This window comes from Haemaphysalis longicornis, unplaced genomic scaffold, assembly GCF_048455015.1.
Source record: "Haemaphysalis longicornis isolate Haplotype H1 unplaced genomic scaffold, Haemaphysalis longicornis Haplotype H1 scaffold_2, whole genome shotgun sequence".
NCBI classification, from domain to species: domain Eukaryota; kingdom Metazoa; phylum Arthropoda; class Arachnida; order Ixodida; family Ixodidae; genus Haemaphysalis; species Haemaphysalis longicornis.
In genome coordinates, this window is record NW_027526295.1 from 185,817,086 (window position 1) to 185,843,654 (window position 26,569).

The window sequence follows — 26,569 nt, forward strand, 5'->3', positions numbered from 1 at the left end:
GACTGGAGTGGTGCTGAGAGTCCCCTGCGTCAATAAACACGGGAGTACATCCGCCAGCACTGCTCAGCATTAATTATAGCGGTATTTACGGAAGGAACATCACAGGGAGAGTTGACCCTTGAAGTTTCTATTCGTGCTGTTGTTTGCACGGTATACAGAACGTCGATGTGCTCCCAGTTTCCATCATCAGTACGATATCTGAAGCGTACTTTTAAAAATTGGCGAAGCTTCTACTAAGTCTCGCAAGGATTGAACCATAGCGAAGCTGGAAGATTTCTTTATGTAAGCCGTGAAGGACACACCACCACGCATTGCATTAGGCTTGAAATTGCTTATTTACATGTTCCGTCATCGCTTTTCACTGTGGTAGTAGTAGTCATCGTCATATCCATCTATACCGTCGTCTTCCTCATACATAATTAGCGGGCCCGGATCGTTTTGGTCGCAGGCTTTCACATTTCTCCAAAAGTGGAACGCGTCAGAAAGCACTAGAACCGGCGGCAACCAGCCTCGCGAATTGAACGTCTGTAGCGTGATCTGTCTTGTCCCTTGACATGCGGACGCACTAGAACTGTTTTCTTGGTATTTTTGCGAGCACCACGTGCAAGTCTGGACGACGACGCGCGCTCGTCGGAAGACGCAAGCTCACGTTTATGGTAAACAGCAGGAGTAACAATGACCCAATTTGTGATGACGCCGCTCACGGCACACATTATGTCTAGCAACGACAGCTCCGCTGTTACAAAATTAGCAGCAGGCCCGCATTTCCTCCCCTTTACACATTTGTGCAACATTTCATACGCGCCGTAGGTAATGTAATGTGGGTAATGTAATGTGGGTAATGTAACGTGGGTAGCGTAGCTAGAAATATGCAAGTTGAGCACCAAACAAACTTGTACGGACGGTTGAACATAATATATTCCACGGTGTAAGGCATATAATTGGATTCCCTGTTGTAAGGCAAGCATCGGATTTGAATTCGTATGTCATTGCTAAAGTGAGGTCTGGATCTCACCTTCCCGAACTCAGTTGAACGCTTCAAGCCAAACCCCGGCCGCGTGGCGGGAGGTGGACACCGACGACCTGCTCTATAGGCTCAGGATGTCCGACTACACCGACGCCCTCATCAGCGCGCTGGCAACCGGGGTTCAGCGTAAGGTGGCCGTCGCCGTGGCGCTGTCCCGACCGGCAGAGGTCTTGGTGCTTGACGAGCCAACCTCCGGCATGGACGCCGTCAGCCAGGCCGACGTGTGGAAGGTGCTCACTTGTGCTCGCCACGATTTTCTAGCTGCATTCCAGTTTAACAGTGTAGGAAGACGAGTGCGCTTCGAAGTATAAGTAAATGGCTAAGCGAAGTGGTAGTGGTCAATACAGGGCGCCATTTGAGAAATATATAAAAGTAGTGAAATTGATAAGTGTAAAGTTTACTGAAAAGTCGAGAAATTTTCACGTAAAAAGTCGTACTGGTGCTTGCTTTTGGCGCTGGCTTGTCGAGCAGTCTCCTAAAAGCTATTTAGGCAAATTATGGCCTTCACATAACGCGTTTTATTCTTGATCTTCGTGTGCCTTGCGCCGTATTAGCGGGTGAGAGAACATTAAATCAAAGAGCAAGATTTTTTTAGTGGATGATTACGCGGATGGATGAATAGATGAACGGATGAAGGTGGAGGAGGAGGTAGAGGAGGAGGAGGAGGAGGAGGAGAGAAACGTTTTTTGGAGCGGAAAATGCTGTTTTGGGTGGCCTTCCTTGTCCGGATAGCCGCGAGTCGTGGCAGCTGCTCTTGCCCGAGACACGAGGTTAACCTGCGTCTCTAGCAGGCAGCTGGTCAGCTCGCACTCCCACTGCTCCAGGGAGGGCGAAGGGATGGGGTTTGGGTGGTAGCGGCAAGCCCAGGCAATGTGGTATGTGGTGTTGGGGGTGTTACAGGATGGGCATTCGTAGGGGTACATGGTTGGTCTTATGTTGTGTAGTATCGTTGTGTTGCAGTAGGTCTGGGTTTGTAGTCGTCGCCAAAGGCGTGCGTCATTGGTGTTGAGAGGTGGATGAGGAGGGGGGTAAATGAGATGGTTTCGACGGTAGTGGTACAAGATGTCAGTGTAACTACTCGGGACTGAGAGGCGATTGAGGGACTCCGGTGGGTCTTCTCAGGCTTCAGGGAATGCTCGGCTAGTTAATTCGCGTGCAGCGGCTTGTGCCGCCTCATTCCCTGAAAGGTTGGTGTGGCCTGGTATCCACATGATTTAGATGGAGGGCAGCTTCTGTATGTGTCGTAGTATGTTGAGGGCTTGAGACGAGATGCATCCGTTTTGAGAGTGGTGGCATGCTTCCTGGGAATCTGTGATGATGACAATGTAATCTGTCGTTGCTGTGGTTGCAGCTAGAGCTATGGCAGTTTCTTCTGCTGTCGTGGATGTGGTAGTGAATAGCGTGGCGGACGTCAGGAGAGTTTCTTGGGTGTTGAGGGCTACAAGGGCATGAGCATGGCGGTTATGGCATGAAGCTGCGTCGGTGTAACTGGTATCGGGGTTCTTCGAATAGTGTCTCTGGAGAAAACAAACTCGCGCTGCTCGTCGGCTTTTGTTGTAAAACGGGTGCATATGAAATGGAATGCGGACTACTTAAATGTTGGCATGAATGTCGGGAGGATTTCCAGTGGGTGCTTCTGTCGGAGTTATTACGTGGTGTTCAAGTCTCGTGAGAACAGTGCGGCCTATAGGTGGCAGGGGCAATCGCGTGAGTTGGTTGGATTGTTGGGCTTGTAGCATTTCTGACATTGTATTATGCAGGCTGAGTTTGAAGAGGTGCTCAGTCGGCGTGAAGGACGGAAGTCCGAGGGCTGTTTTATGATTTACGGATCAGGGTGTCAAGTTTGGAATGCTCTTTTGGTTTCAACTGAACATAAGGTGTTCCGTGTGCTATGCGGCTGGTCAGCAGTGCTTGGACGATACAGCGTGTGTCTTGTTCCTCTAGGCCATGGCGCTGGGTGCAGATGCGTCGAATCAGATGAAGTCGTTTGGTGTAATTGTTTGGCGTAGTCGTTTGGTGTAATTGTTGTAAAAGTGCCGCTCCCGATCCATCGGTGTGAAAGGGGACTCCTAGAATTCGGAGGGTATGGACTTGTGGTACGGGAGCAGTGGCGATTGTGACGGTTGGGTCCGGCGCAGGTTTTGGGTGTCGACCGCGTGTTCTAGCCCGGAGTACGAGACGGACAGATTTGTTAGTGTCGCAGGTGAGTCCTCGTTGCTCTAAGTATTCGAGCGTGTCGTTGATAGCTTGTTGGAGGTTGTCTTGCTGTTGTCCTGAGGAGCCGCTTGTCGTCCATATCGTTAATTCATCGGCGTAAAAGGCATGGTAGAGGTCAGGAATGTTGGAGAGTTTCGCTGGCTGTTCAAGAAGGGCAATATTAAAAAGCAGAGGGGAGATTACGGATCTTTGTGGTGTTCGTTTCGCTGGAGTGGGAAATGTGTCAGAATGTATTGGTCCGAGGCGTATGGTGGCTGTCCGGTTTGTTAGAAAAGCGCAAGCATAATTGTATATTGCCTTGATTGCTTGAAGTTGGTTGCTTGAAGTCCTTGAAGAATGGCTCTATGTGTAAAGTCAATGGCGCCTTGCACATCAAGGGTAAGTATGCAGCTGGGCTGGGTTTTCCTGAGGTTGTCAATTACTCGCTCTTTTATTTGGAGGAGGACGTCTTGGGTAGATAGGTGGTCGGGGAAACCAAACATGGTGTGGGGATACAGGTCGTTTTCCTTCAGATTCGCAGACAGGTGGTCGTGTACCACGTGCTCTGAAAGGTTACCGACGCACGACGTCAGCGAAATAGGGTGGAGGTTGTCAGGATGAAAACTGTGCGTCTTGGGCATAATAGTTATTTCTGAAAGCTTCCACTGTGGCGGAAGGGTTCCTGCTTCCCAGTGGTTGTTGTAGAGTGCGAGGAAAGAGGTGAGGGCCTGATTGTCGAGGTTGCGCAGGATCTTGTTCGTAATCTTGTCTTTGCTGGGCGTTGTGTTTCTCGTCAGACGGGCGAGCGTTTGTTCCAGTTCCTGTTGTGTTTCTCGTCAGACGGGCGAGCGTTTGTTCCAGTTCCTGAATCTAAGGGAGCCCCAAGTGTGTGTGTGTGTGGGGCGGGGGTGAAGGGGGAAGCGACTGGGAAGATGGACCAAAAAGTTTTTCGCGAACTTGCTCTAAGGTATGTTGCGGTGGATGCTTGTGGCTGTGGATAAGGCGTCGAAGCTGCTGCTGAGCTGTTTGGGTCGGTTTGGCGCCCAGGAGAGTGCGAAGGATGTTGTGCGCTTCGTGGTTAGCGTGCCGCCTAGTTGATTGCAGAATAAGTGCCGTTTCTAGGTTTTAAGCGTTCTGGCGTAGTTTCCTACTTTTTGGGTAATTTCGGTGATTCGTCGTCTGAGGGAACGATTATGTTTACGTGTTTTCCATCTAGCTACGCCGTGTCTTGCAGCCCACAGGTGGTCTAGATGAGAGCCACCGGATGGGTTTTCCGGAGCAAGAGGCATGGTCTTGCTGTGTTTTTGTACCAGGGCTATGAGCTCCGTGGTCCATTGCTCGAGATCTGGGTCAGCTGGGGGCAGGGAGGTACAGTCTTCGCGAAAGGAAGGCCAATCGATGAGTGTTGCTTGTCCAATTTTGCGGCGTAAAGGGAGTTGAGGTAGAGTGATGGCAAGGATGTATTGGTCACTTCTAAGTGTGTCTGGTAGGCGTGCCCATTGTAAGTGTGGTGCTTGTCGCGCGAACGTGAGGTCCGGGATGGTGTCTCTTGTAACGTTCGTTCCCTGTCTTGGCATCGCCAAGTCGCTGCGCAGAGTAAAAACATGATGCTGGGTCACGGGAAGCAGAGCTGGGCCTTCTTTGGAGGCAGGGAAATATCCCCAAGAATGGTGCGGGGGGTTGAAGTCCCCAAGCAGAAGAAGTGGATTGGTGCCGGCGACCTTGATGGATTCACACAGAAGGGGTCCAATTTCACGGAGAGAGTGCTGTGGAGGGCTGTATACGTTCAATATGAACAGGCTGGGCTGTCCAGGTTTTCGTGGGATCACTTCGACGAATGTACGAGCTATGGGAGAGATGTGATCCTGTTGAGCGGTGAGTTGTTCGGACCGTTAGAATTGTAGTCCGGTGTGTAGAATCTTCGGCGTAGGTATCGTATCCTCGTAGTTCGGGATTCGGTGTACCGGTTTTTTGCAAGGCGATAATATCGGGAGGTTAGGTGGAGATGTGGTGCCCCAGTCGGGAATTTTTTGCGTTTAAAGGACCGGCAATTCCATTGGTAGACAGTGTTTTTTTCTTGCACTCTCGCGAAAATTTTTTCGTGGTAGAGTAAACTATTACATTCAGAAGTGGTGAGGTGACTGGATTGACAACGACACTGAATTCCACCATTATAATTGATTTGTCGCAACACGCAAACCCGCAGTGAGTTCGTTAAGCCATGCAGTTGAGTAAATCGTATGCTGGAGCACTGTCTGTTTGGAAGAGGCCAGTTCGTACCCAAAGTTGTATCACGAGCCTTCAGTGTTTGTGTTCGATGTAGCCTAGAAGCTCTCCTTCCCTCCGCTCCCCCATTAAAATTTAAACGACCTTAAAGATTGTTCAATATGTGTCGAAATCTTATAAACAGTTTAAAACGCTGGGGGTTGAATTCATACGGTTTGATCTAATGAGCGGATACCAAAAAAAGGGGTGGCGTGGCTTCGTCACGGAGGTAAAGGAAGTGCGTGCCCGAATTATAGTGTACCACGTCACAGGCAAATAAATTATTTATTTTTGTAATTATGTTATTATACCTACTTTAAAGACTAGTATGTGCTACTACAGTGCAGGAAATGTGGTTTGTAGTTATGATTCAAGAAAAGCTCAACTTAAGAACAACGTAGAAAAACTTCAGAAGTCAGCAAGACAACAAAAACAAACGAAGAATCCGCTCTATCCTATTTGTGCGTGGGCCGATTTATCAAGCTTTTTCTGTAGCGTATTTTTAAATTCCATTCGTTCTACTTATTTTTTTTAGAGAATTTCACATGCACAACTATAGTTGTAGTGCACAATTTCTCATGCACAACTACAGGCGTAGTGACTCTCCAACTGAAATGTTAGAGCAAGCGGGCCTTAGTGAACTGGAAAAGCGTGCCAAAGTGAACCGCTTGAAGCTTTTGTATTTACTCTTTCACAATTCGTTAAAGACAAACTCCAATACCTACATTCGAACCAATAAAACCCGTCCTACGCGATACAAACATTCACACACACTCGAAGAATACGATTGTAATAACGACACGTTCTACTTTTCTTTCTTTCCCCGCGCCATCAGAGAGTGGAATTTGTTAGATCGCTCCATCACTCAACAAACAACAGTAGACAAGTTCACTTCTCTAGCAGAAATTGCTGTACTTTCTCGATAACAGGTCTTCCATGCTACGTGCGCCAATGTGTGTGATTTCGATACTTTTTTGAGCGAGTGCTATCTTTTTTCGGCGTTTACCTTTCTTGCTTTTATTATTGTATAATTTCTGCGTTGGTTTCGATACCTTATGAGCAAGCGCTACCTTTTCTTTTCTTCGCCGTTTATCTTTGTTGCCTCTATTGTATTGAATAATTTCTGTGCTACTGCAATCTCTGTACTTCGAGTCAATCGTCGTTATACTTCTTCGTTAACTATTGTAAAAAAAAATCTGTTCGACATGTGTTCTTTGACTATGCCTGCTCCTGTAAAAAACCCAGAAGGGATTGACAGTATCAATAAATATAATATAGTTGTGCAACATTTTCCGCTCAGAAAATACTGCAGCCTATTTAATGCAAACAAGTGCAAAACAAGAACTTGCTACGTATGAGTGAGATAAAAGTAAAACACGGTTCCTGACATTAGCATTAGCCTTTTTATATCTTTTGAGCCTCACGGTATTCTCAGAAGAAAGGCGAGCCCCATGAACACGAGTTTGGCGCCTAGGGTGGGAGAGTTTCCTCTACGTCATATCCAAAATTTTCTGGCAAAGCAAATTTCTGCCGTGGCGGTCGCAGGTGCTGTGGCTGATGCGTCGGACATCGACTGTCATCATGACATCTAACAAGTCGGCCGAGGTCGATGTACTCGCCGACCGCGCTGTGATTCTTGCACGTGGGGTCGTCCAGCTGAACAGCGAAGTCGCGTATCTTCGCGATAACCTCAGTGAGAAGAAGCAGTGTTATGTTATGTTATGATATATTATGGTATGTTAGTTATGTTAGTTATGTTATCTTGTTGTATGTTATGACAGTTATGTTATCTTATGTTCTGTTATGTTCCGTTCTGTTTTGATCCGTTCTGTTCTGTTCTGTACTGCCCTGTGCTGTTTTGTTTCGTTCTTTTTCCGTTTTGTCTTGTCCTGTCCTGTCCTGTCATGTCCTGTCATGTCCTGTTCCAGGCGAAACATTGGTCGTCCTGCATGCCGAATTGTCGATGATCCCTCTTGAGTTCGATATAGTATGTGGGTTCCGCCGTGTGTGGGGAGCCACTTAAACGGTGGTTCCCGCACGCGCTCTTGCACGCAGGGCTGGGTTACCGAATCTGCCTGCAGTTACTGCCAGACGCATCGAGTGCGCTCATTCGGAATCGGCTACAGTCGCTGAGCCCGGAGTACCGAGTCCTGTCCGAGATCGGGCTCGAGATGATGATTTACCTGCCAAAAACGGATCAGGCCAGGGCGCGGAAGGTCGCCCTACAGTTGCGTGGAGAGAAAAGCGCCTTGAAGCTCTCGCACGTCGGTGCGCCGTACCGGACCATTGAGGACGCCGTCATGAGGTTCGCTCTGGGTGTGGGCGAGCTCGCTCGTGCGTCGTCACGCGAGACGATCTACCTTAGTCTGACTCGCTAAAAGTCTGTGAATTAACTACGTTTGGAGGGGACGGGGCATTTGCAAGGGCGGGCTCCGCGCTCCTGCCTGCTTGAGGAGACCGGTCACCCCACTTCCTAGCACAGCTCACAATAGTGCGAAGCCATCTAACGAAGCCCATGCCATAGCTAATTGCTGAGGTTTTAAATATGTTGAGTTTTCTTAAATTGCCTGAGAGTAACCTTTCACGTTGTTTCCGTTGCTGGAGCTGACTGTATTTAAAAAATACTGTGGCACTTGCTTTTTTCGCGAAGCCTGTAACGTCCACCATATCATCAGCCCCAATTTCTGCACATGACAAAACCTTGAACACTTCCTACATGTGGATACGAATGGACGCTAGCGTATTCTAATGGTCGGGCCTAACCGTTTCTAGTTTTTAGGAGACTGCACCTAATTTTAACGCTATTTGTTCTCAAAGAAGCTGTCCGAGGCTCGAACCGCGACGCACTAAGTTACTGTATCGATATTATTTGTCTGACATCACTGTTCGATGTACGGGATAAATTTGTAGTGGTATATTGTTACCCACAGTATACCCACCGAAGGTATATTGTTATCCAGCCTTTTCCCTTCAGTCACTCGTTTCTGTTAATTTGGCTTCCTTTCCAACCCGTGTTCGACACATTTCGTCCCTAGCTGAGGCTCACTATGAGAATCACCCTAAAGAAAGTGCTTAAGCAACCCCGCGGTTTTATGTGAATGAACTCCAGCCTGTGCCTGTGCCTGTGCCCGTTACGTTACTTCTTAATCAGCGAACATACTCTGCTATGGCCCATCTGATCGCGCGGAAGAGAACTGATGGCAGAGCTGACCAACTGCCGTGTACGCCCCGCAGCGGACTAGGTGTGGGCGGCGAGGTTGCGGTAATCAATGCGAGTGGCGATGATTAATTCTGAGTGAAATCATTTCAATGAGCAACTTAACCATTGTACTGTCTGCATCTGGTTCTGCACCTGTTAGAGAACATGTGTTTCTCGGACTGCCAAACGCTACACCGTAAAACAAACTGGTAATTGGATCGGCAACAATCTGCTGATTCGATAGCCGCTGTGTAAACACATGACAACATCCAATCTATAAGATTGATTGATGGTTAGGTGTTACTGGGGCAAGGCCGACTGGGGCAAAGAGCGCCAAAGCAGTTGTTACGTATGGGAGATAAAGTGGTAAATACTAAAATCGTGAGCAAGAACATAATTAAAATGGATCAAAGACAATGAGAATGGCTGGTGTAGAGGGCCAAGTTGTGATTATGTGTGGTATGAAATAAGGTCTAAAAATGTCACTTCCGCTAAATAGTTAAAAACGCGCTTGACAGAAAAAATGGGATCGTAAGACAGGGAGAACGCTGGGTGTAGTGGGACGTGTTGTCTTTAGAGTTCGGCGTGGCGTTTGCGTCGTGTTGTGTGAAGTGCTTTGCATTGAAGTAGCACATAGATCACGGGTAGGCCGCCTGCTACACAGGGGTCTTGGAGATCTCTTGGAGGTCCCTGCACAATGACTCTACTGTTTCGACAGCGTGTGGGCGCTGCACACCAGGAGGCGTAGTCTAGCATTTTCGGTATCATTTCTGCGCGAACGCAGAAAGCTTGCCTAGTGAATAAATTTTGTCGTGATACGCACGAACATTTCGTATTGCTGCTGTCTTCGCAGGATCTGGAATAGGGTGCACGAGCCTTCGTATGCTGCATCACCAAGTGCGGACTTTGACGTCACAGGTGGGCGCCGTGTTCTCCGCAATTATTTGCAAAAACTGACCGACGCAGGCTGCAGAGCTGCAGCTCTAGGTTGCCACTGCTTTCCTTTGGAGTGCTCGCGTACAAGCAGTCTTTGTAAGCTATGAAATGTACTGTAAGTGCGGAATTTGATGCAGCAGCATAAGTAACTAAAGAACGACATGAACGTGCTTGCCCGAAAGGAGACGCTACTACACGTATAAAGAAACATTGACACATTATCAGATTCCGGGCAGCGTAGCACATATACACACAAAAAGACTGTGGTTGATTCCTCTGTCATAGGAATCGGTAAAACACGAAAATGAAATGTGCTGCAAAATCTGCAGCTGAGCATGATTTGGGGGTTTGCGGCTGTCTTGTGGGTGTGCTTGGCGAGCGACGTCCTGCTGGCGGGTCGTTTCGGCAAAGGTGTACTGGCGACATTTCCGTGACGAATATAACGTCAGTGAAATATTGGTGCATTCCAGCATGAAACACTTTCGTGGTAAAATATAAAACCCGAAAACGGACAACCCTATTATACCAAAGGTGGCTTCCCCGCAAGAAGACGCTGTGTGCAGGGATGCACCCTTTACAGGCCACTTGCTGTGTTGTACTGACATCATTTCCGTGACGGATATGACGTCGGGGAAATCTTCGTGTATCCCGGAATAAAACAATTTCATGTTAAACAAATACGAATGTTTCAGCCAGGCAGGTAACCCGAGGAAACCTTCTTAATGTGCTAAACGAAACGGGGTGACACCGAACCTCCTTCTGCAACTTGGATTTCTTTGTCTCTGTACAGTTGACCAAAATGCTCAGTGGACTGGCGAGTGGTTCAGCGGTGTGATGGCATGACACGCAAAAAAAGGAAATGCTGTGGCACGTAAGCACTTAATAGAAATGAATGCGGAAGCAAAAGTTTTGAATCGTAGAACGCATATGGCCGTATTGTATGCGCCGCCATGTTGTGTTAGGGAGGGCGTTGAGACGTGTTTCATTCGGCTTGTACGTGGTAACACTTCCGTTTCATGTGTTGAGGCTGCGCCGTATGATCCCAGTTGTTTCCCAGGAGCCGCTGAGCTAGACGCCCCGTAGTCCATCGCTTCAGCTTCTTCGCTGTCGCACCCAGCATTGTAGTGGCGTTGGTCGCACTTTCTAATTTTCCCCTCCGCCGCTGCTCCGCTCTCGGTTTGGTCTCTTCTCCGTGGTTTTCCGTCCCATGGCGCTTTGTAGACCGTTGGTTTGGCTCTCCGAGCCGCGTTCCGGCCCTCCTCTTGCAGATACAGCGTAACTGACAAGGGGCTTGCAAGCGTGTTGTCTCCGTTCCGACGCCGAAGGGAGAGGGGTGGACTGCATTGTCGTGCCAACGTAGCTGAGGCGATTAGGTGTAACAGCCGCCGTTTGCAGAAGGCTTGTCCGAACATGCCTTTGATGAACCCAGTTCGTATCGGTTCTCGCAACGGCAACAGGGCCGCGAGCAGCCGCGCAACAGCCAAACGCCTGCTTCTTCTGTAAGGCTGGCCTTACCACGCGCGTAGAGCGATCACGCAATGCACAAAATTTAGCTGCAGGTGGCGTAGCTCTCAGGAACGGGGCACCGGCGAAGGGTCCCACCCAGAGACAAATTCATCCAAATTTGTTTTTAACTCGATTAGCCACTTCGTTTATAGGCGCTCTCCGATGTACTGTGCGTCATTTAGAGTGTTCAATGAGCCGCTTTGTATTCTCAGAGCATTGAGACATTTTTTGGCATAATTTGTGGGCCATTTCGGGGTTCCCTTGACCCGCGCAGCCCTGAGCCAGCACCAGAAGCGAGCCCCTAAGCTCTCAAGGTGGTGGTCGGCGAGACGGCGCTTCTCCGCCCTGTCAACCAAGAAGGTGCTGCTGTTCAGGGCGCACGTAAGGAAGTTCGGGCTCGACGCCATCACGTGCGGCGCGTACTTCTTCCTGCTCCACTTGTCCCTCGTGGACCGGGCACCGTCGCTGGGCGCGCACGCGGCCTCAGGTTCCCTGGTGAAGCTGGACGCGCGCAGCGTGGGTCTGGGCGCCTTCGTGCGGGACTGGCCCTCTAGCCCCGTCTTCGCTGGCATCGTGCTGCGCTCCCTGCTCGAGGAGAGCGGCGTCAAGCACCTGCTTCCACTGCAAGAGGAGCCAGGCGAGTTCCTCCGGTCACTCCCCGTGGGCGAGTGGCGCCACCAGGGACTGGGCATCGAGCTCCACGCCGCCAACGCCGCTCCAGGTATGCCAGGAGAGATTGCGATGATACTCTTGCACGGAAATCACAAATAATTTTCGAAAACCTCGTCGAAACTGAATGACGTCGCTAATGAAAGGTCTTGAAAAGTAATTGCATTACGGTTGCTGTTGAAATGTAACGACATTAATTTTCAGCTACTATTCAGTTTGTATACACTAAAGCATAGCACGTTGTTTTCGCCCCTTCTGAAGCATTACGATTACAAACAACTTCGAAATGTAACGCCATTACTTTAAAGCTATAATTAAGTTTGTATAAACTAAAGCTCCTAGTGTTTTACTGGAACTCGCTCATCTGGGCGATCATCAGCACAGCCGAGGTTTGGCCTTCCCAATAGCAAGCCCTTACAACCCCGCCGCTTCTTCCTCGCTGTTCGGGGCGACTCTCGCATGCAGGCGCCAGCAGCTGGGTGACCCTGTGGTGGTCGGGCGAGCGCTGGGCGTCCAGCGGCGCGGCGCTCACCCTGCTGCACGCCGCCCAGCTGGCCAACGTGTCTCGGGTGGCCGGCGCCCGGATTCGCGCCCAGGCGGGACCCCTTCCCCGAGCGCGGTGGGCGGCCAGCGCGGAGCAGGTCCTCGAGCGCGCCTTCAACGACGTGCACGCGTTCGGCGCCGTGCTGGTCCTCTCCGTGCTTCTGGCGTCGATGACCGTCTCAATAGGTGTCCTGGCGCGCAGCGAGGCGGTGTCGGGCCTGGAGCTTCTCCAGGCGATGACCGGCCTCGGCGGCTGCTGGTACTGGCTCACCCACTTCTTGTGGGACTTCATCGCCCCGTACCTGATCTTCTACGTGCCCGCCCTGGCGCCAGCCTTCGTCTATTTCTTCTTCACCAGGGGCGGCCTCTTCCTCGGTGGGTTTACGCTGCTGGGCCCACGATTGTGCTCAAGCACTGGGAAGATCGACCGCGATAAATCTGTGCGCGTGTCTGGAGCACCTGGGACTTTGCGCGTACTCTGGAGGAAGGGCGAACGAGCGGTAGTACAGCGGAGAAGAGAGGACGCGCCCCGCCTGCGCAGTGGAAGGTCTCGTGTGCGCCCGGCGAGCGGGTGTTTGTGTGCATGTATGTGTACGGCCTCCACGATTAGCAACGCCGTGAGAGACGCCGCCCCGGCCTGGGAAAGGGCGATAGGCGCAGTTTGGAAGCAGACTGATGCACACAGGTTCGGAAGAACTTGCAAGATCTCTTCGGGCTCGCTTTTGGCGCAATCGGAGCGAATGAGGCCTGATCCTAGAACAAATCTTCGTCAGACCGTCTTGTTTTTCTTCCTCTCCGAAATTGTGACTGTATCGAAATACCGGCTGTGAGTGTAAATATGTGAAGAGTGAAAAAATGATGGGCTTGAGTTAATGTCGATTTTCAAGCAAAGGGAATACATGTGCTCTCCGGTCAAACGCCTCGTAATCTGTCAAAGATTTTCGGTGAGACGCTGTCAGTCAAGATAACTTGCTGCGATTTGGGCACATTTCGCTTTGTTATCTCGCAGAAGTTATGGCGAGGCCATTCTTGACATGCCACGTGCACTGATGACTCTAAATTAACGCTTAGCTCTTTCTGGAGTTCGAGTTTGATTTTGTGAAAGGGAATATATTAAAAAAAATTAATTTTATTGTTTTCTACGATGACTTCTCAGATAATATGCGTTATGTGGAGGATCATTCCATTGCTTTTTACAAAAAATATAATGTGGCACTTTTTTTTTGCCTTTTGCCAGTGACTTCGCTTGCACTGCTGCTGATCTACGGCTTGGCGCTGATTCCGGCGGTATACCTCCTCGGCAAGCTGCTTCCGTTTCGCATCCAAGTCACCGTTACCTTTCTGAGCATCGTCTTCAGTAAGAGGCTCAGTTGCGGGCATATTTGAACGTTCGCGCGCTGGGATAAGAGCGCTGGAAAACCTTCACCTGGAACGTACGGAAACGAAGGATAGAGAAACACGGACACAATGCTGTCAGCTGGAACGTACGGAAACGAAGGACGTTCGAGAGAAACACGGACACAGTGCTTTCCGTACGTTCCAGCTGAAGGTTTTCCAGCGATCATGAACCAACTCGCCCAATCCCTAGCAATACTACAGGGATAAGAGTTCCGGAGGGATGGCGCCAAATCTATTCCAACATTGACAAGTAAATAAAACTCAGCGCATTGATAGTCGTCTTAGCGGACAATTTCAGTATGACCTTTTTCAAGATACCTTCATTAGATTGAAAGCTACAGACCGTTGGCGAGAAGCTGGATACGAATTTTCTTTCGCGTCGGCGCGATGCGGAGACGAAATGACATCGAGGCTTTGAAAACTTAGTAGGAACGCGACTTGAACCAAGGGGTACGCTGCGGAGTCGCAGTGGTCTACACCACCCGCAACACGGTTTTCGGGGCACACTTGAGTCTTTTTAATTAAGTGCTTTGAATGCGAACTCGTTGTGATTGCCCCTAGCTATGGAGGAAAGAAAAGTTTAGGAGAGGCCCTGACATCACTTCTACTGAAGCCGCAAACGTTATTTTCGGAGGTCGCCCTTTTTTGTATGTATTTTGCGTGCACTCTCCCCCTCCTCCACCTTCGGTCGCTCCACTGTCGTCTGCTTCGTCCCCGTCTGCCAACCATTGACTACCGGCTCGGCCACGCAGTGACGTAGGGACGGAGCCGCGCAGTGATGGAGGCCATGCCAGTGGCCTCTGATGAGTGTAGAAAAATCACGTGACATCCTCCGCACTTCTTCCGATTCGCCGGTGGCTACCGGGACCTTTCCTAACCTTTCTTTTCCACATGCCCATGGCGATACGTTTTTGCTACATGGCGTATACGTCATGTTTGTTCAACAGAGTTACCATATTAGATGCGTAGCTTCTCAGCACGGAGTCAGAAATGGTTTTCAGACTGGTGACATTCCCGCTCAAATGGATTGGCCAATGATGAAATCACTTCTTTCGAAGTGCACTTTTATTTTGCTTATTTGCTTTGAGTGCTAAAGCATTAGGACTTCCTCTGGCGACATTTCACTGCAACATTGCGCGTGCGTCATGCGGTTTCATGATGCTACCTCACCACTTGTTCGCAGCTTTTCAGTACGCAGTTCCGAAGTTCGTAATGGTCTTTGTCACGCACCACTGAAGAGAATAGGCCAGTGACGATGACAACTGCCCCCAGAAGCTGACCACCAATTCAACAATTCTCAGTTGGCTGCGACTACAACATACTCCCACACAATCTCAACATACCGAGTCAGCAGGATTGGCCAGGGAAGATGGACAGCTTGACGAGTTTTTGAAAGCTCTCTGCGCCTTTGTACACTTCCAAACTATCCCTGAAAGCGTTACACTGATTGTTAGGATGCATCTACGATGGAGGAAGCAACATCAGAGTTCTGCTTCCTATAAGTAGGATGACGAAACCCCTAGTCCCCGCTCCGTGGTTCTCCTCCGCGACACTTCTAGATTCTGGGCGGCGGAAAAGGCGCAGTCACCATCAGCAAGCTGTACGTCTGGGTGGGAAGGGATGCCGTAACGATGGATGTCGGCTGCACGCCTCAAGCCGCGCTTCCCCAGATAGCCACGCGCAAGCCCGTTCTGCGCATCGCCAGCGGGTACTGCATACGGCCTCACGCATGCTTTACAGGTGTGGGGCCAACGGTACTGGAACTCATCTGGGATGCGGAGGGTCCAACCGCGGCGCCCACGGGCCGCTCCATCACAGCGGCTTCGCGCGTGGTGCCTTCGGCCGCGCTTTGCTCGGGTATGGTCCGACTTCTGCGGCTGCAGGCCCTCGGGCAGCTGTGCGAGCTTCCCCCGGAGCAGAGGACCGGCCTGTGCCCCCAGCTGAGGCAGCGGTTGCTGTTCTCGCCGACCGCGCTCGAGTCACTAGCCGTCTGCTGCCCCGACGGCATCGGCAAGGTAAGCCTGCAAGAGGACGATGGGATCATGTGGGCGTGTTTGTGCACTGTAGTTCTTATATACGAGACGTGATACTAGGGGCTCAAGTGGGAGTACACAAATGCTATGAAACGCGACCACCGCTGGGGTATTCAGCCGTTATGTGTTTATCCGCAGTCCTTGTCTGCACTAAGCTTGTTCCATGCTGGCGAGGTTTAGGTTTTTGGCAACAATGCGAACAATTGTTGGATTACGACAATAATGACTCCTTGAATCATTAGGAACAAGAGCCCGTTGCAGGCGCTACACATAGTCCTGAACGAGCATTTACGGAACTGGATATTGAAGTGGTGGCCTGTCGCCACGTAGGAGCACATGTCCGCTTACAACATGTTCGTTCGTGCCACTCGCTGATTCCTCGATGTTGCTCCATAAGTGTGTTGTGTTCTTGCGACGCTTGGACGTTATTTTTTCGTTCACGCATTGTAATTCATGTTCAACATGAATTCAACATGCTGCCAATCCCCGAGTATGTCCACCTTTCTCTCCAGGATCACTTGATGAGAGACATGGCTGGCTCCTCCACCCAGATCAGATGTTCGGGCCAGCCAGGAGGCTCTATGCCTTCATGTCTAGAAGATTTACGAAGGCATTCTTGCCCACTATGAGGATACCGATGCCCCAACTTGCAATTTTTAGCTTACCTGGACCTAGGTCCATGACTTGGCAAAAACGGTCTCTCCCTCTCATGAACACACCGATGCCTCAGCTTGCAAATTCTAGCTCTCCTGAACCTAGGTTCATGACTTGGCACAAACGGTCGCTACCTCTCATGAAAAAACCCATGCCTAAGCTCGCAATTTTTAGCTCTCCTGAACCTAGGCCCATGACTTGGCAAAATGGCCTCTCCCTCTCATGAAGACACCGATGCCTCAGCTTGCAATTTTTAGCTCTCCTGAGCCTAGGCTCATGACTTGGTAAAAACGGTCTCTCCCTCTCATGAAGACACCGATGCCTCAGCTTGCAATTTTTAGCTCCCCTGGACCTAGGTCCATGACTTGGCGAAAATGGTCTCTCCCTCTCATGAAGACACCGATGCCTCAGCTTGCAGTATTTAGTTCTCCTGGACCTAGGCCCATGACTTGGCACAAACGGTCTCTCCCTCTCATGAAAACACCAATGTCTCATCTCGCAATTTTTAGCTCCCCTGGACCTAGGTCCATGACTTGGCGAAAATGGTCTCTCCCTCTCATGAAGACACCGATGCCTCAGCTTGCAGTATTTAGTTCTCCTGGACCTAGGCCCATGACTTGGCACAAACGGTCTCTCCCTCTCAAGAAAACACCAATGTCTCAGCTCGCAATTTTTAGCTCTCCAGAACCTAGGACTATGACTTGGCGAAAATGGTCTCTCCCTCTCATGAAGACACCCATGCCTCAGATCGCAATTTTTAGCTCTCCTGAACCTAGGCCCATGACTTGGCAAAAACGATCTCTCCCTCTCATGAAGACACCGATGCCTCAGCTTGCAATTTTTAGCTCTCCTGAACCTAGGCCCATGACTTGGCAAAAACGGTCTCTCCCTCTCATGAAAACACCGATGCCTCAGCTCGCAATTTTTAGCTCTCCTGGACCTAGGTCCATGACTTGGCGAAAATGGTTTCTCCCTCTCATGAAGACACCGATGCATCAGCTTGCAATTTTTAGCTCTCCTGAACCTAGGCCCATGACTTGGTGAAAATGGTCTCTCCCTCTCATGAAAACACCGATGCCTCAGCTCGCAATTTTTAGCTCTCCTGGACCTAGGTCCATGACTTGGCGAAAATGGTTTCTCCCTCTCATGAAGATACCGATGCATCAGCTTGCAATTTTTAGCTCCCCTGGACCTAGGTCCATGACTTGGCGAAAATGGTCTCTCCCTCTCATGACGACACCGATGCCTCAGCTTGTAGTATTTAGTTCTCCTGGACCTAGGCCCACGACTTGGCACAAACGGTCTCTCCCGCTCATGAAGACACCGATGCCTCAGCTTGCAATTTTTAGCTCCCCTGGACCTAGGTCCATGACTTGGCGGAAATGGTCTCTTCCTCTCATGACGACACCGATGCCTCAGCTCGCAATTTTTAGCTCTCCTGAACCTAGGTCCATGACTTGGCGAAAACGGTCTCTCCCTCTCATGAAGACACCGATGCCTCAGCTTGCAATTTTAGCTCCCCTGGGCCTAGGTACATGACTTGGCGAAAATGGTTTCTCCCTCTCATGAAGACACCGATGCCTCAGCTTGCAATTTTAAATGCGGAGCATTTCAGTAACTCACGATGTCACCCGCGTTGGCGTCCGTAGTGCGCGTCCGCATCGCTCCCCCTACACTATATAAATACTTGCCGGCGCCAGGTTTCGATCCTACGACTCTGCGGGCGGAACGCAAGGTGCACGGTACTCTACCAACTGAGCCACAAAGCCGACACAGAACGGAAGGTTACGAACGTGCCTTATATCCTTGACTCATTCAACCGTCGGCCAAGGTGCGCCCTCTCCCCCGCGTCCTCCTCGCCTTCTCTCCGCTCGCAACGCCCTCTCTCGCCGCGTTCGGTTCGGGCGCACAACAGGTGGGGACGTGCGCGACACCCTCTCTCGCCGCGTTAGGTTCGCGCGCAAGAACAGGTGGGGCGCTCGCATCGCGCTCTCTCGCTGCGGTCGGTTCGCGCTTAAACCACATATGTCGTTCGCGCGCGCTGCGGTCGCTAACATCTGTGGCGTGATCGTGACGTCAGCATCACGCGTTCGCGTGGTGGCGATTTCGGCGCTATAACACTCTCTCGTGAGGGGCATTGGATTGGATTCGATTGGATTGGCTTGCATTTGGATTGGATTGGATTAAAGTGGATTGTGTTGCGTCATAGCCGCGCCACGTTGCGTCATAGCCGCTCCACGTTGCGTCATAGCCGCGGCAGGGGGTTCACGGCACGTTTCACCATCGACTTCATCGACAATGTCTACGCTGGAAGACAACAATTACAACAACAACAACCAATGCGTAATTCATACGACTTGCAGGCGCGCCCCCCCCCCCCCCCCCCGCAGAAACGATCTGCATTTGATCGTGCCCCTCGCGAGGGGGATGTTTTTTAGCTCCCCTGGACCTAGGTCCATGACTTGGCGAAAACGGTCTCTCCCTCTCATGAAGACACCGATGCCTCAGCTTGCAATTTTAGCTCCCCTGGACCTAGGTCCATGACTTGGCGAAAACGGTCTCTCCCTCTCATGAAAACACCGATGCCTCAGCTTGCAATTTTAGCTCTCCTGGACATGACTTGGCGAAAATGGTCTCTCCCTCTCATGAAGACACCGATGCCTCAGCTTGCAATTTTAGCTCCCCTGGACCTAGATCCATGACTTGGCGAAAATGGTCTCTCCCTCTCATGAAGACACCGATGCCTCAGCTTGCAATTTTAGCTCCCCTGGACCTAGATCCATGATTGGCGAAAATGGTCTCTCCCTCTCATGAAGACACCGATGCCTCAGCTCGCAATTTTTAGCTCTCCTGAACCTAGGTCCATGACTTGGCGAAAATGGTCTCTCCCTCTCATGAAGACACCGATGCCTCAGCTCGCAATTTTGAGCTCTCCTGAACCTATGTCCATGACTTGGCGAAAACCGTCTCTCCCTCTCATGAAGACACCGATGCCTCAGCTTGCAATTTTAGCTCCCCTGGACCTAGATCCATGACTTGGCGAAAACGGTCTCTTCCTCTCATGAAGACACCGATGCTTCAGCTTGCAATTTTAGCTCCCCTGGACCTAGATCCATGACTTGGCGAAAATGGTCTCTCCCTCTCATGAAGACACCGATGCCTCAGCTCGCAATTTTGAGCTCTCCTGAACCTATGTCCATGACTTGGCGAAAACCGTCTCTCCCTCTCATGAAGACACCGATGCCTCAGCTTGCAATTTTAGCTCCCCTGGACCTAGATCCATGACTTGGCGAAAACGGTCTCTTCCTTTCATGAAGACACCGATGCCTCAGCTTGCAATTTTTAGCTCTCCTGAACCTAGGCCCATGACTTGGCAAAAACGGTCTCTCCCTCTCATGAAGACACCGATGCCTCAGCTCGCAATTTTAGCTCTCCTGAACCTAGGCCAATGACTTGGCAAAAACGGTCTCTCCCTCTCATGAAGACACCGATGCCTCAGCTCGCAATTTTTAGCTCTCCTGAACCTAGGCCCATGACTTGGCAAAAACGGTCTCTCCCTCTCATGAAGACACCGATGCCTCAGCTCGCAATTTTTAGCTCTCCTGAACCTAGGCCAATGACTTGGCAAAAACGGTCTCTCCCTCTCATGAAGACACCGATGCCTCAGCTTGCAATTTTTAGCTCCCCTGGACCTAGGTCCATGACTTGGCTAAAATGGTCCCTCCCTCTCATGAAGACACCGATGCCTCAGCTTGCAATTTTAGCTCTCCTGGACCTAGGTCCATGACTTGGCGAAAACAGTCTCTCCCTCTCATGAAGACACCGATGCCTCAGCTTGCAATTTTAGCTCCCCTGGACCTAGGTCCATGACTTGGCGAAAATGGTCTCTCCCTCTCATGAAGACACCGATGCCTCAGCTTGCAATTTTTAGCTCCCCTGGACGTAGGTCCATGACTTGGCAAAAACGGTCTCTCCCTCTCCCTCTCTTGTATGCAAAGCGTACGTCACGCGCCTGGGAAGCATCGCTGTGCCTGGCAGCCTTCACGCTCTCCCAAACTCGGCTAATTTGAGCAGCTTCTCACGGCGGAAACCAAGCTCCCGTAGTGTGTGGCGTGTCTGCGTTGAATTGAAGTAACTTCATTGTGAATTATTTATACAAGGGCGTTTTTTTTTTTCTTGTCGAAGGGGAACTGCGAGTCTCGGCCTTTCCTCCTTGGCTGCTTCGCGAAAGCAGATAGACAAACAGTGAAATCGTTGTGGGCTCTGAAGAATACGGTGTTTTTCTATACATTTCTTGTAGAATTGTTGGGGAAACTGCAAGTCTCGGCGTTTCCTCCTTGGCTGCCTCGCGAAAGCAGATAGACAAACCATGAAATCGTGGCAGACTCTGAAGAATACGGCGTTTTTCTACACATTTTCTGGAGAAATTTATGAGTCGGTCCGTGTCAGTACCTCCAAATCATAAAAGAAAGTTATCAGCAAAGAAAATTCTATTGCTTTGACAGGCTATAGTGCTGGCTGGCCCTTTAGAATTGGTCTATATTATATCCCATTGGTCTAATATTATTTATTATTGGTCTATATTATTACCCACCCACCCATCCGTCCGTCTATCGGTCCGCGCGTGCGTGCGTGCGTGCGTGCGTGCGTGCATCCATCCATCCATCCATCCATCCATCCATCCATCCATCCATCCATCCATCCATCCATCCATCCATCCATCCATCCATCCATCCATCCATCCATCCATCCATCCATCCATCCATCCATCCATCCATCCATCCATCCATCCATCCATCCGTCCGTCCGTCCTGTGACGCATCATGCTCGTGAACGAACTCCAGTCGGTGGCTTTTCTCAGAAACAGCCCACCGCGACATACTGGCGTCGCGCCACCGGCTCCAACAATGCCCATCCTGGGAACCGGCACGAAAAGAAGCTAGCGTTAGGAAGCCACCAACGGCTCCTCTTGCACAGGGGCACTTTAAGAAAACGGTTCATCACAATCTGTCCAACCATCCGTCCGTATTACTATTTTAAGTGCAGAGCACTTTATGGGCTCGTCTTGTTGTCGTAGCTCGCTAACGGTCGATGCGAGTGCCGGAATCAGGCGGTGCAGCGAGATAAGGGACTCAAGTAGAGCCTGATGTACCGTTGTCAGGGGTCACGCTGAGGCTTCGGAAACAACGCGGTTTAAATAGTCATAACCGGTCGAGCCTCGTGAACCGCTGGCGCTTGTCACACATCTCCCCTTTATTTAGCGCAAAGAAAACTGCAGGTGCATTTCAGGCAAAATCTGTGTATATAACCGGTAGCCCCTGTGTTCATTTAGTCAGGAACGCTCGTTGGGTTGGTTTTTATGATACTAAGCGAAAAAAACGGCCGCGCAAAAAAAAATGGGGCGTTTGAAATCACGCATAAAAGGCTCCAGCCGCGCAATAAAAAATGGTGCGTTCGAAATGCCGCAGAAAGGCTCCAGCCGCGCAAGAAAAAAAATGGCGTGTACAAAATGACGCAGAAAGGCTCCAGCCGGCCAAGAAAAAAAAAACGCTTTTGAAGTGACGCAACACAGCTCCAGCATACGAAATTAAAGCAAGACATAAAGAACAGAACTCCCGCTAGCGCACTTTTAGGCAGGGGGCGTCCGAGGTCTGTGAAAGCGGGAAATTTGAAATGCATTGGGTGGCAGCAGTGAGCGGATAACGGCTGTGCGGCCCAATATGGCGAATCACTGCTATGCACTTCCGACAGCTTTCACATTGATTGGAACGGCTTTAATTTGTTTTTATCTTCCTTTCACTTGCTTGATACCTGAAGCTGCCGTTCCCCCCTCCCTGAAATTGCGGCAGTTAGCCTTGTACGTAAGCGCTATTGGAAGTTGAGAGATATCCTTATAGTATGGCCGATTTTCAAACACTCATTTCTCAAAAGCCAGCGCACATGGAAGTAGCTGGCAAGCTTTTCATGACATAGTCACGGCAGTATTCATCTTTTCATTTCAAGTTTACCAAGTCATCATCCACCGATCGGGGAGGATGAACACCAACGTGGGTCATGCTTCAACTTGGGACATAAAGAGTCGCGCAAACGTGACGTCGCCCTCCTTTCTTTCGCAGCCTGTGCCCGGCTTCGCCGACCTGCTGCTCGGTGACACGCAGTTCCTCATGGACGTGGTAGCGCTCCTGCTCGTGTCGATCGACACCCTTGTCCTGCTTGTTGTGGGCGACAGTGTGCTGGCTCCCATCTGGCACTTCATGACGCATCGCGTCTGCCACTTGTTCTGGAGGCCCAGCGCATTCAAGCCCAAGTCGGTCACGCCCGGCGAAGGCAGCGGCCTCATGTCTACGTTCTCACCCGTTCCAGTCAGGCGTCCGCCGCAATCCCCCGCCAATGCACCCCAGAAAGCCCGCCTCTTGCCGGTGGGCTCCCCGGGCAGGAAGGTATGCTCGACGGACAAATATTAATCGACCAGAGGCGGTATTCTCGTGTTTTGTCCGATTTGTGTCCGTTTCAAAAGCGTCCGTTTTGAGTAAGCCCTGATTGGCTAAAAGCGAATACCCGGATGTGACGCCATGCAAGCACGGCGGAGCTATGAGCCACGGCTTCTCGGAGCAGACGATTTGGAGCAGACGATTTTTCTTGGCCTTGTTGTTGGTTCGCCGGCGGAACAATAAAGACATAAAAATAGTTTAAAATAGGTTTGGTCGTTTAAAATTTGTTTACAAAAACAGTTCAGGCAAAAGTCAACTCGAAGCCTGCCTACAACTGGAAGTACGTCACAATAACACGGACGCAAAACGGCCGTTTTCAAAACGGACAGACACGAGAATACCGCCCCAGGACGAGGCTAGCAAACGTAGTTGATGACAATTACAAACCAAAAACGCCCATTGCGGCGGGCATGAGCGAGTTAGCAGATGCCACAATGAATACGACCGTGGACTACGGAGCTTTGCAGACGCGAATGAGATGATTACAGACACATTCACTCCGTGATTAGGCTACGTTTCAGCTGCGCAGCCAAATATCGGTCAGGATGTCCGCGCAGTTTCTTCTCACGGAAGAGATGCCGCTAGCTTAATCTGCAGCGCCAAGTGCTTGCGACGTTATCTATCCGCCATCCTGTCTTGTTTTTCACTCCGATATTACAACGTAAATTATCAGCAGTAGCTACTGGCCAAGAAAACCGGAAAAAAGGGGACTGGGAACGTCGGAAGAGCTCTTTTAGGGCTGCAAAAAATGTTGGTGTTCAACACGAGGGAGCAAAAAAATGGCGGAGTGTGTTGAAATTGATAAAAAGATGCAATGTTTGCTATAATCGTTCGTATGCAGCATGGCGAAGATTGTGAAAGCACTGAAGAGAGCGAGGAGGTTGAAGAGCATCTAAGGAGTTTACTGTTCGCATAGACAAAATTCGTGCATGCAGAGGCGAGAGAGGCAGCGAATGAGCGATGTATACATGGATGAGATAGTGAAATAGATTCTATACGGATATGCAAGCCAGTAATTTCAGGCCTAGGAGAAGTGGTCACAGGACTGCGTGTCTGGAAAGAGGAAGGGCGGCAAAGGTGCAGAAGTTGATAGAATAACTGCGCACGTGCTGAAGTATAAGATGACATCGTAAGAGGTTAGCTTGTAAACACCATTCTCAGAATATGCTGCAGCAGAATGGCGAGGTGGGCTAGTTGGTATATCTGCACGACGAAACCTTCAAAAAGCGCTACACTGGGGAACATAATGAAGACATACAATCATGCATTCTGGCAATGCCTAAAGCTTTCAAGGGTCGCCCTAGCTTCGCATACTGTTGTCCCTACTTTAGTCCGGAAGAAGCGAGATGTCAAACACTAAAAACTACGCCGGCAACTATCAGTCAGATGTACAGATTGTTTGTCAAAGTACCTGTAACAGCGCACCATAGTTTATAATATAAGCTGAAGAGGGCGATTCTGAATGTCTAACGTTACTCTCAAGTGACTCCCATTTACGCGTATCTATAACCCTGCAACCAAGCTTTTCGAATTCTTTATGAGTCTTCTCACGAGTAACTGGACAATACGATGCCATCCGCAAACTTCAAGTGGTTCAAGTATTTCCCATTTATCTGGAACCCTGAATTATTCCAATCAAGAGTCCTAACACCCCCGTAGACCGGCTGTAAATAGTTTCTGAGAGATCGTGTCGACTTATCTGACACCGTTTTTGAGAGGGAACTACTTCGAATGAAGGAGTACCGAACTCTCGCATCCCTCGTATATGTCCTCGAATGGAGTTGTCAAAGGCTTCTCCACTCCAGGTACTCTCAATGCTTCCATCCCTGCTGGAGTTTCTACTGAATCGAAGAATTTTAGGTGACCCGCAATTGTCTTTAAATAAAGTTTGCTATACTCTGTAGATTTCTCAATTTTCGTAGACTTGCGTCATAAAACCTGCTAATTTACTTGTTCGTACCTAAGGCGTTACTTGCGCGGTGAACTAACATCCTCCTAAACAACTAGTGTGCGATATTCTAAGCTGATATGTAGGTAATCCTTGCTCTTTTGGCAGCACCTTTCTTGCGAACCAAAATTTTGATGACTTTTTTTTTTCAGACCTAAAGTCCGTTCATTCCGACAATTATATTTCTTGCTTTCCTGGCATATTTCCTCCATCCTTTAGTAGGCAAGTTATGAATCGCTAATCAGACCAACCTGTCAGGTTGTCAGTGCCGATGAAGCATGCGCTGTCCTCCATGTTACTTAGAGCTGGAAGCGTACTTAGCTGCATATCAAAGCTCTGTTCTCTGTCTTGGCGTCCCGTATGGTTACCGGGATCCTAATTACCATCCTCACCCCGCTCCTTCCCATACGTAGGGTAAAAGGCCACTGTGTTTTAAGCTTCTGTCATGATAAATAATGACATGAAGAGCCGCGTTCCCTCCCACCAAAGGACGCCACCGATTTCTCACCGAAATTTCGCATATAAGGCTTCCACAGCTGTGGCCACCCTTCCAAGCGCGACGCAGTGGTGCATTGTTGCCTGCACTCGTTATGTTTCGGAGCAAAATGCCGAATGTCAATCCTCCTGGTCACATTTGACGTCTTTTGATAGCATCCTCGGCTTACTCACCCGCATTGCGACGTGTCTGTCTATCCCTGTCTAGACTTTTGCGCCCAGTTGATGTTCGTGACGCCTCGGCGAAAGTGGAATGGCGGACATAAGGATGAGGAGGCCTAACATACTGGAGGAATGAGGGGAAGGAGTTAGATAACGAAGGGGGGAGTCAAATGAACTCGTCAGCCAAAATCCGCCACACAGCGACCGGTAGAGCACTTCCAGCGCAGAACCTAGCACTTCAAAGCACAATGACCACCCCAAGATCACCGTGCTTCCAGATGCTAATAGCTGCCGTGTGCTAGCAGTTCCGCATCACCGCTGACGTGACCACTGCAGAGTTACACTGCTGCAGTGGTCAAGTAGGGACAAAGACCCCTACTGCAGTTTTACCACCGTGCACTAATTCAATGCTAATCGTATTTAGGCCGATAATGTACCCCCTCTCACCAAGGGTCACCCCAAAAATGACAGGGGGCTCTGCCTCGGTCTCCCCTCTCGCAGGAGAAGAAGGACTTGGTGCTGGAGGCGAAGGGTCTGTGCCGCACGTTCGGCTCCGTTGTAGCGGTTCGCGGCGTCTCGCTGCATGTGCGCCGAGGCGTGTGCGTCGGCCTTCTAGGCCAGAGTGGGGCTGGCAAGTCCACGACGCTCCGCATGCTCTCGGGAGAACTGAGGCCCACGGAAGGCTCGAGGGCCGTCAACGCCCCCGACTCAGAGTCCGCCACCCTCATCGGCTACCAGGTATAGGTGTACGGCCCCTCAGTGGACGCGTGTGGGAGCCCTGCTGCGGTTAACATCGGAGCTGCTGTAGGTCGAGCCTTTTTGTTCGTCTACTGTAGGTCGGGCATCACGCAGGGGAAGGAGAAGGTTCCCATAAAACCGGGCTTTACCTCTATCGGTAAGTCTGGGGACCGCTTCGCCGGTGGTTCCCAGACCCACCGATGGAGGACGCAGTGGTCCCGCAGGTCGGGTTTTTCTCCCTCCCGCAAAGGAAAGGAGAGGAAAGGGAGTCTCCCGCTCTGCTGTATCAGCAGCTTTCAGACTCGGTGA

At 50.3% G+C, this 26,569-nt stretch overlaps 1 protein-coding gene across 1 annotated transcript in view; it reads left to right on the forward strand.

The window, feature by feature from the left end:
* The window catches only part of LOC144168439 (phospholipid-transporting ATPase ABCA3-like), a 55,356-nt gene that overhangs the window by 12,110 nt on the left and 16,677 nt on the right, over positions 1-26,569 (forward strand). Inside the window, exons 6-15 of the mRNA XM_077697427.1 lie at positions 1,030-1,257; positions 7,034-7,130; positions 7,544-7,793; positions 9,541-9,605; positions 11,404-11,850; positions 12,264-12,716; positions 13,579-13,628; positions 15,299-15,754; positions 22,543-22,866; positions 26,024-26,260. Of these exons, the coding sequence (XP_077553553.1) occupies positions 1,030-1,257; positions 7,034-7,130; positions 7,544-7,793; positions 9,541-9,605; positions 11,404-11,850; positions 12,264-12,716; positions 13,579-13,628; positions 15,299-15,754; positions 22,543-22,866; positions 26,024-26,260 (2,607 nt within the window). The remainder of the gene's footprint in view (positions 1-1,029; positions 1,258-7,033; positions 7,131-7,543; positions 7,794-9,540; positions 9,606-11,403; positions 11,851-12,263; positions 12,717-13,578; positions 13,629-15,298; positions 15,755-22,542; positions 22,867-26,023; positions 26,261-26,569) is intronic.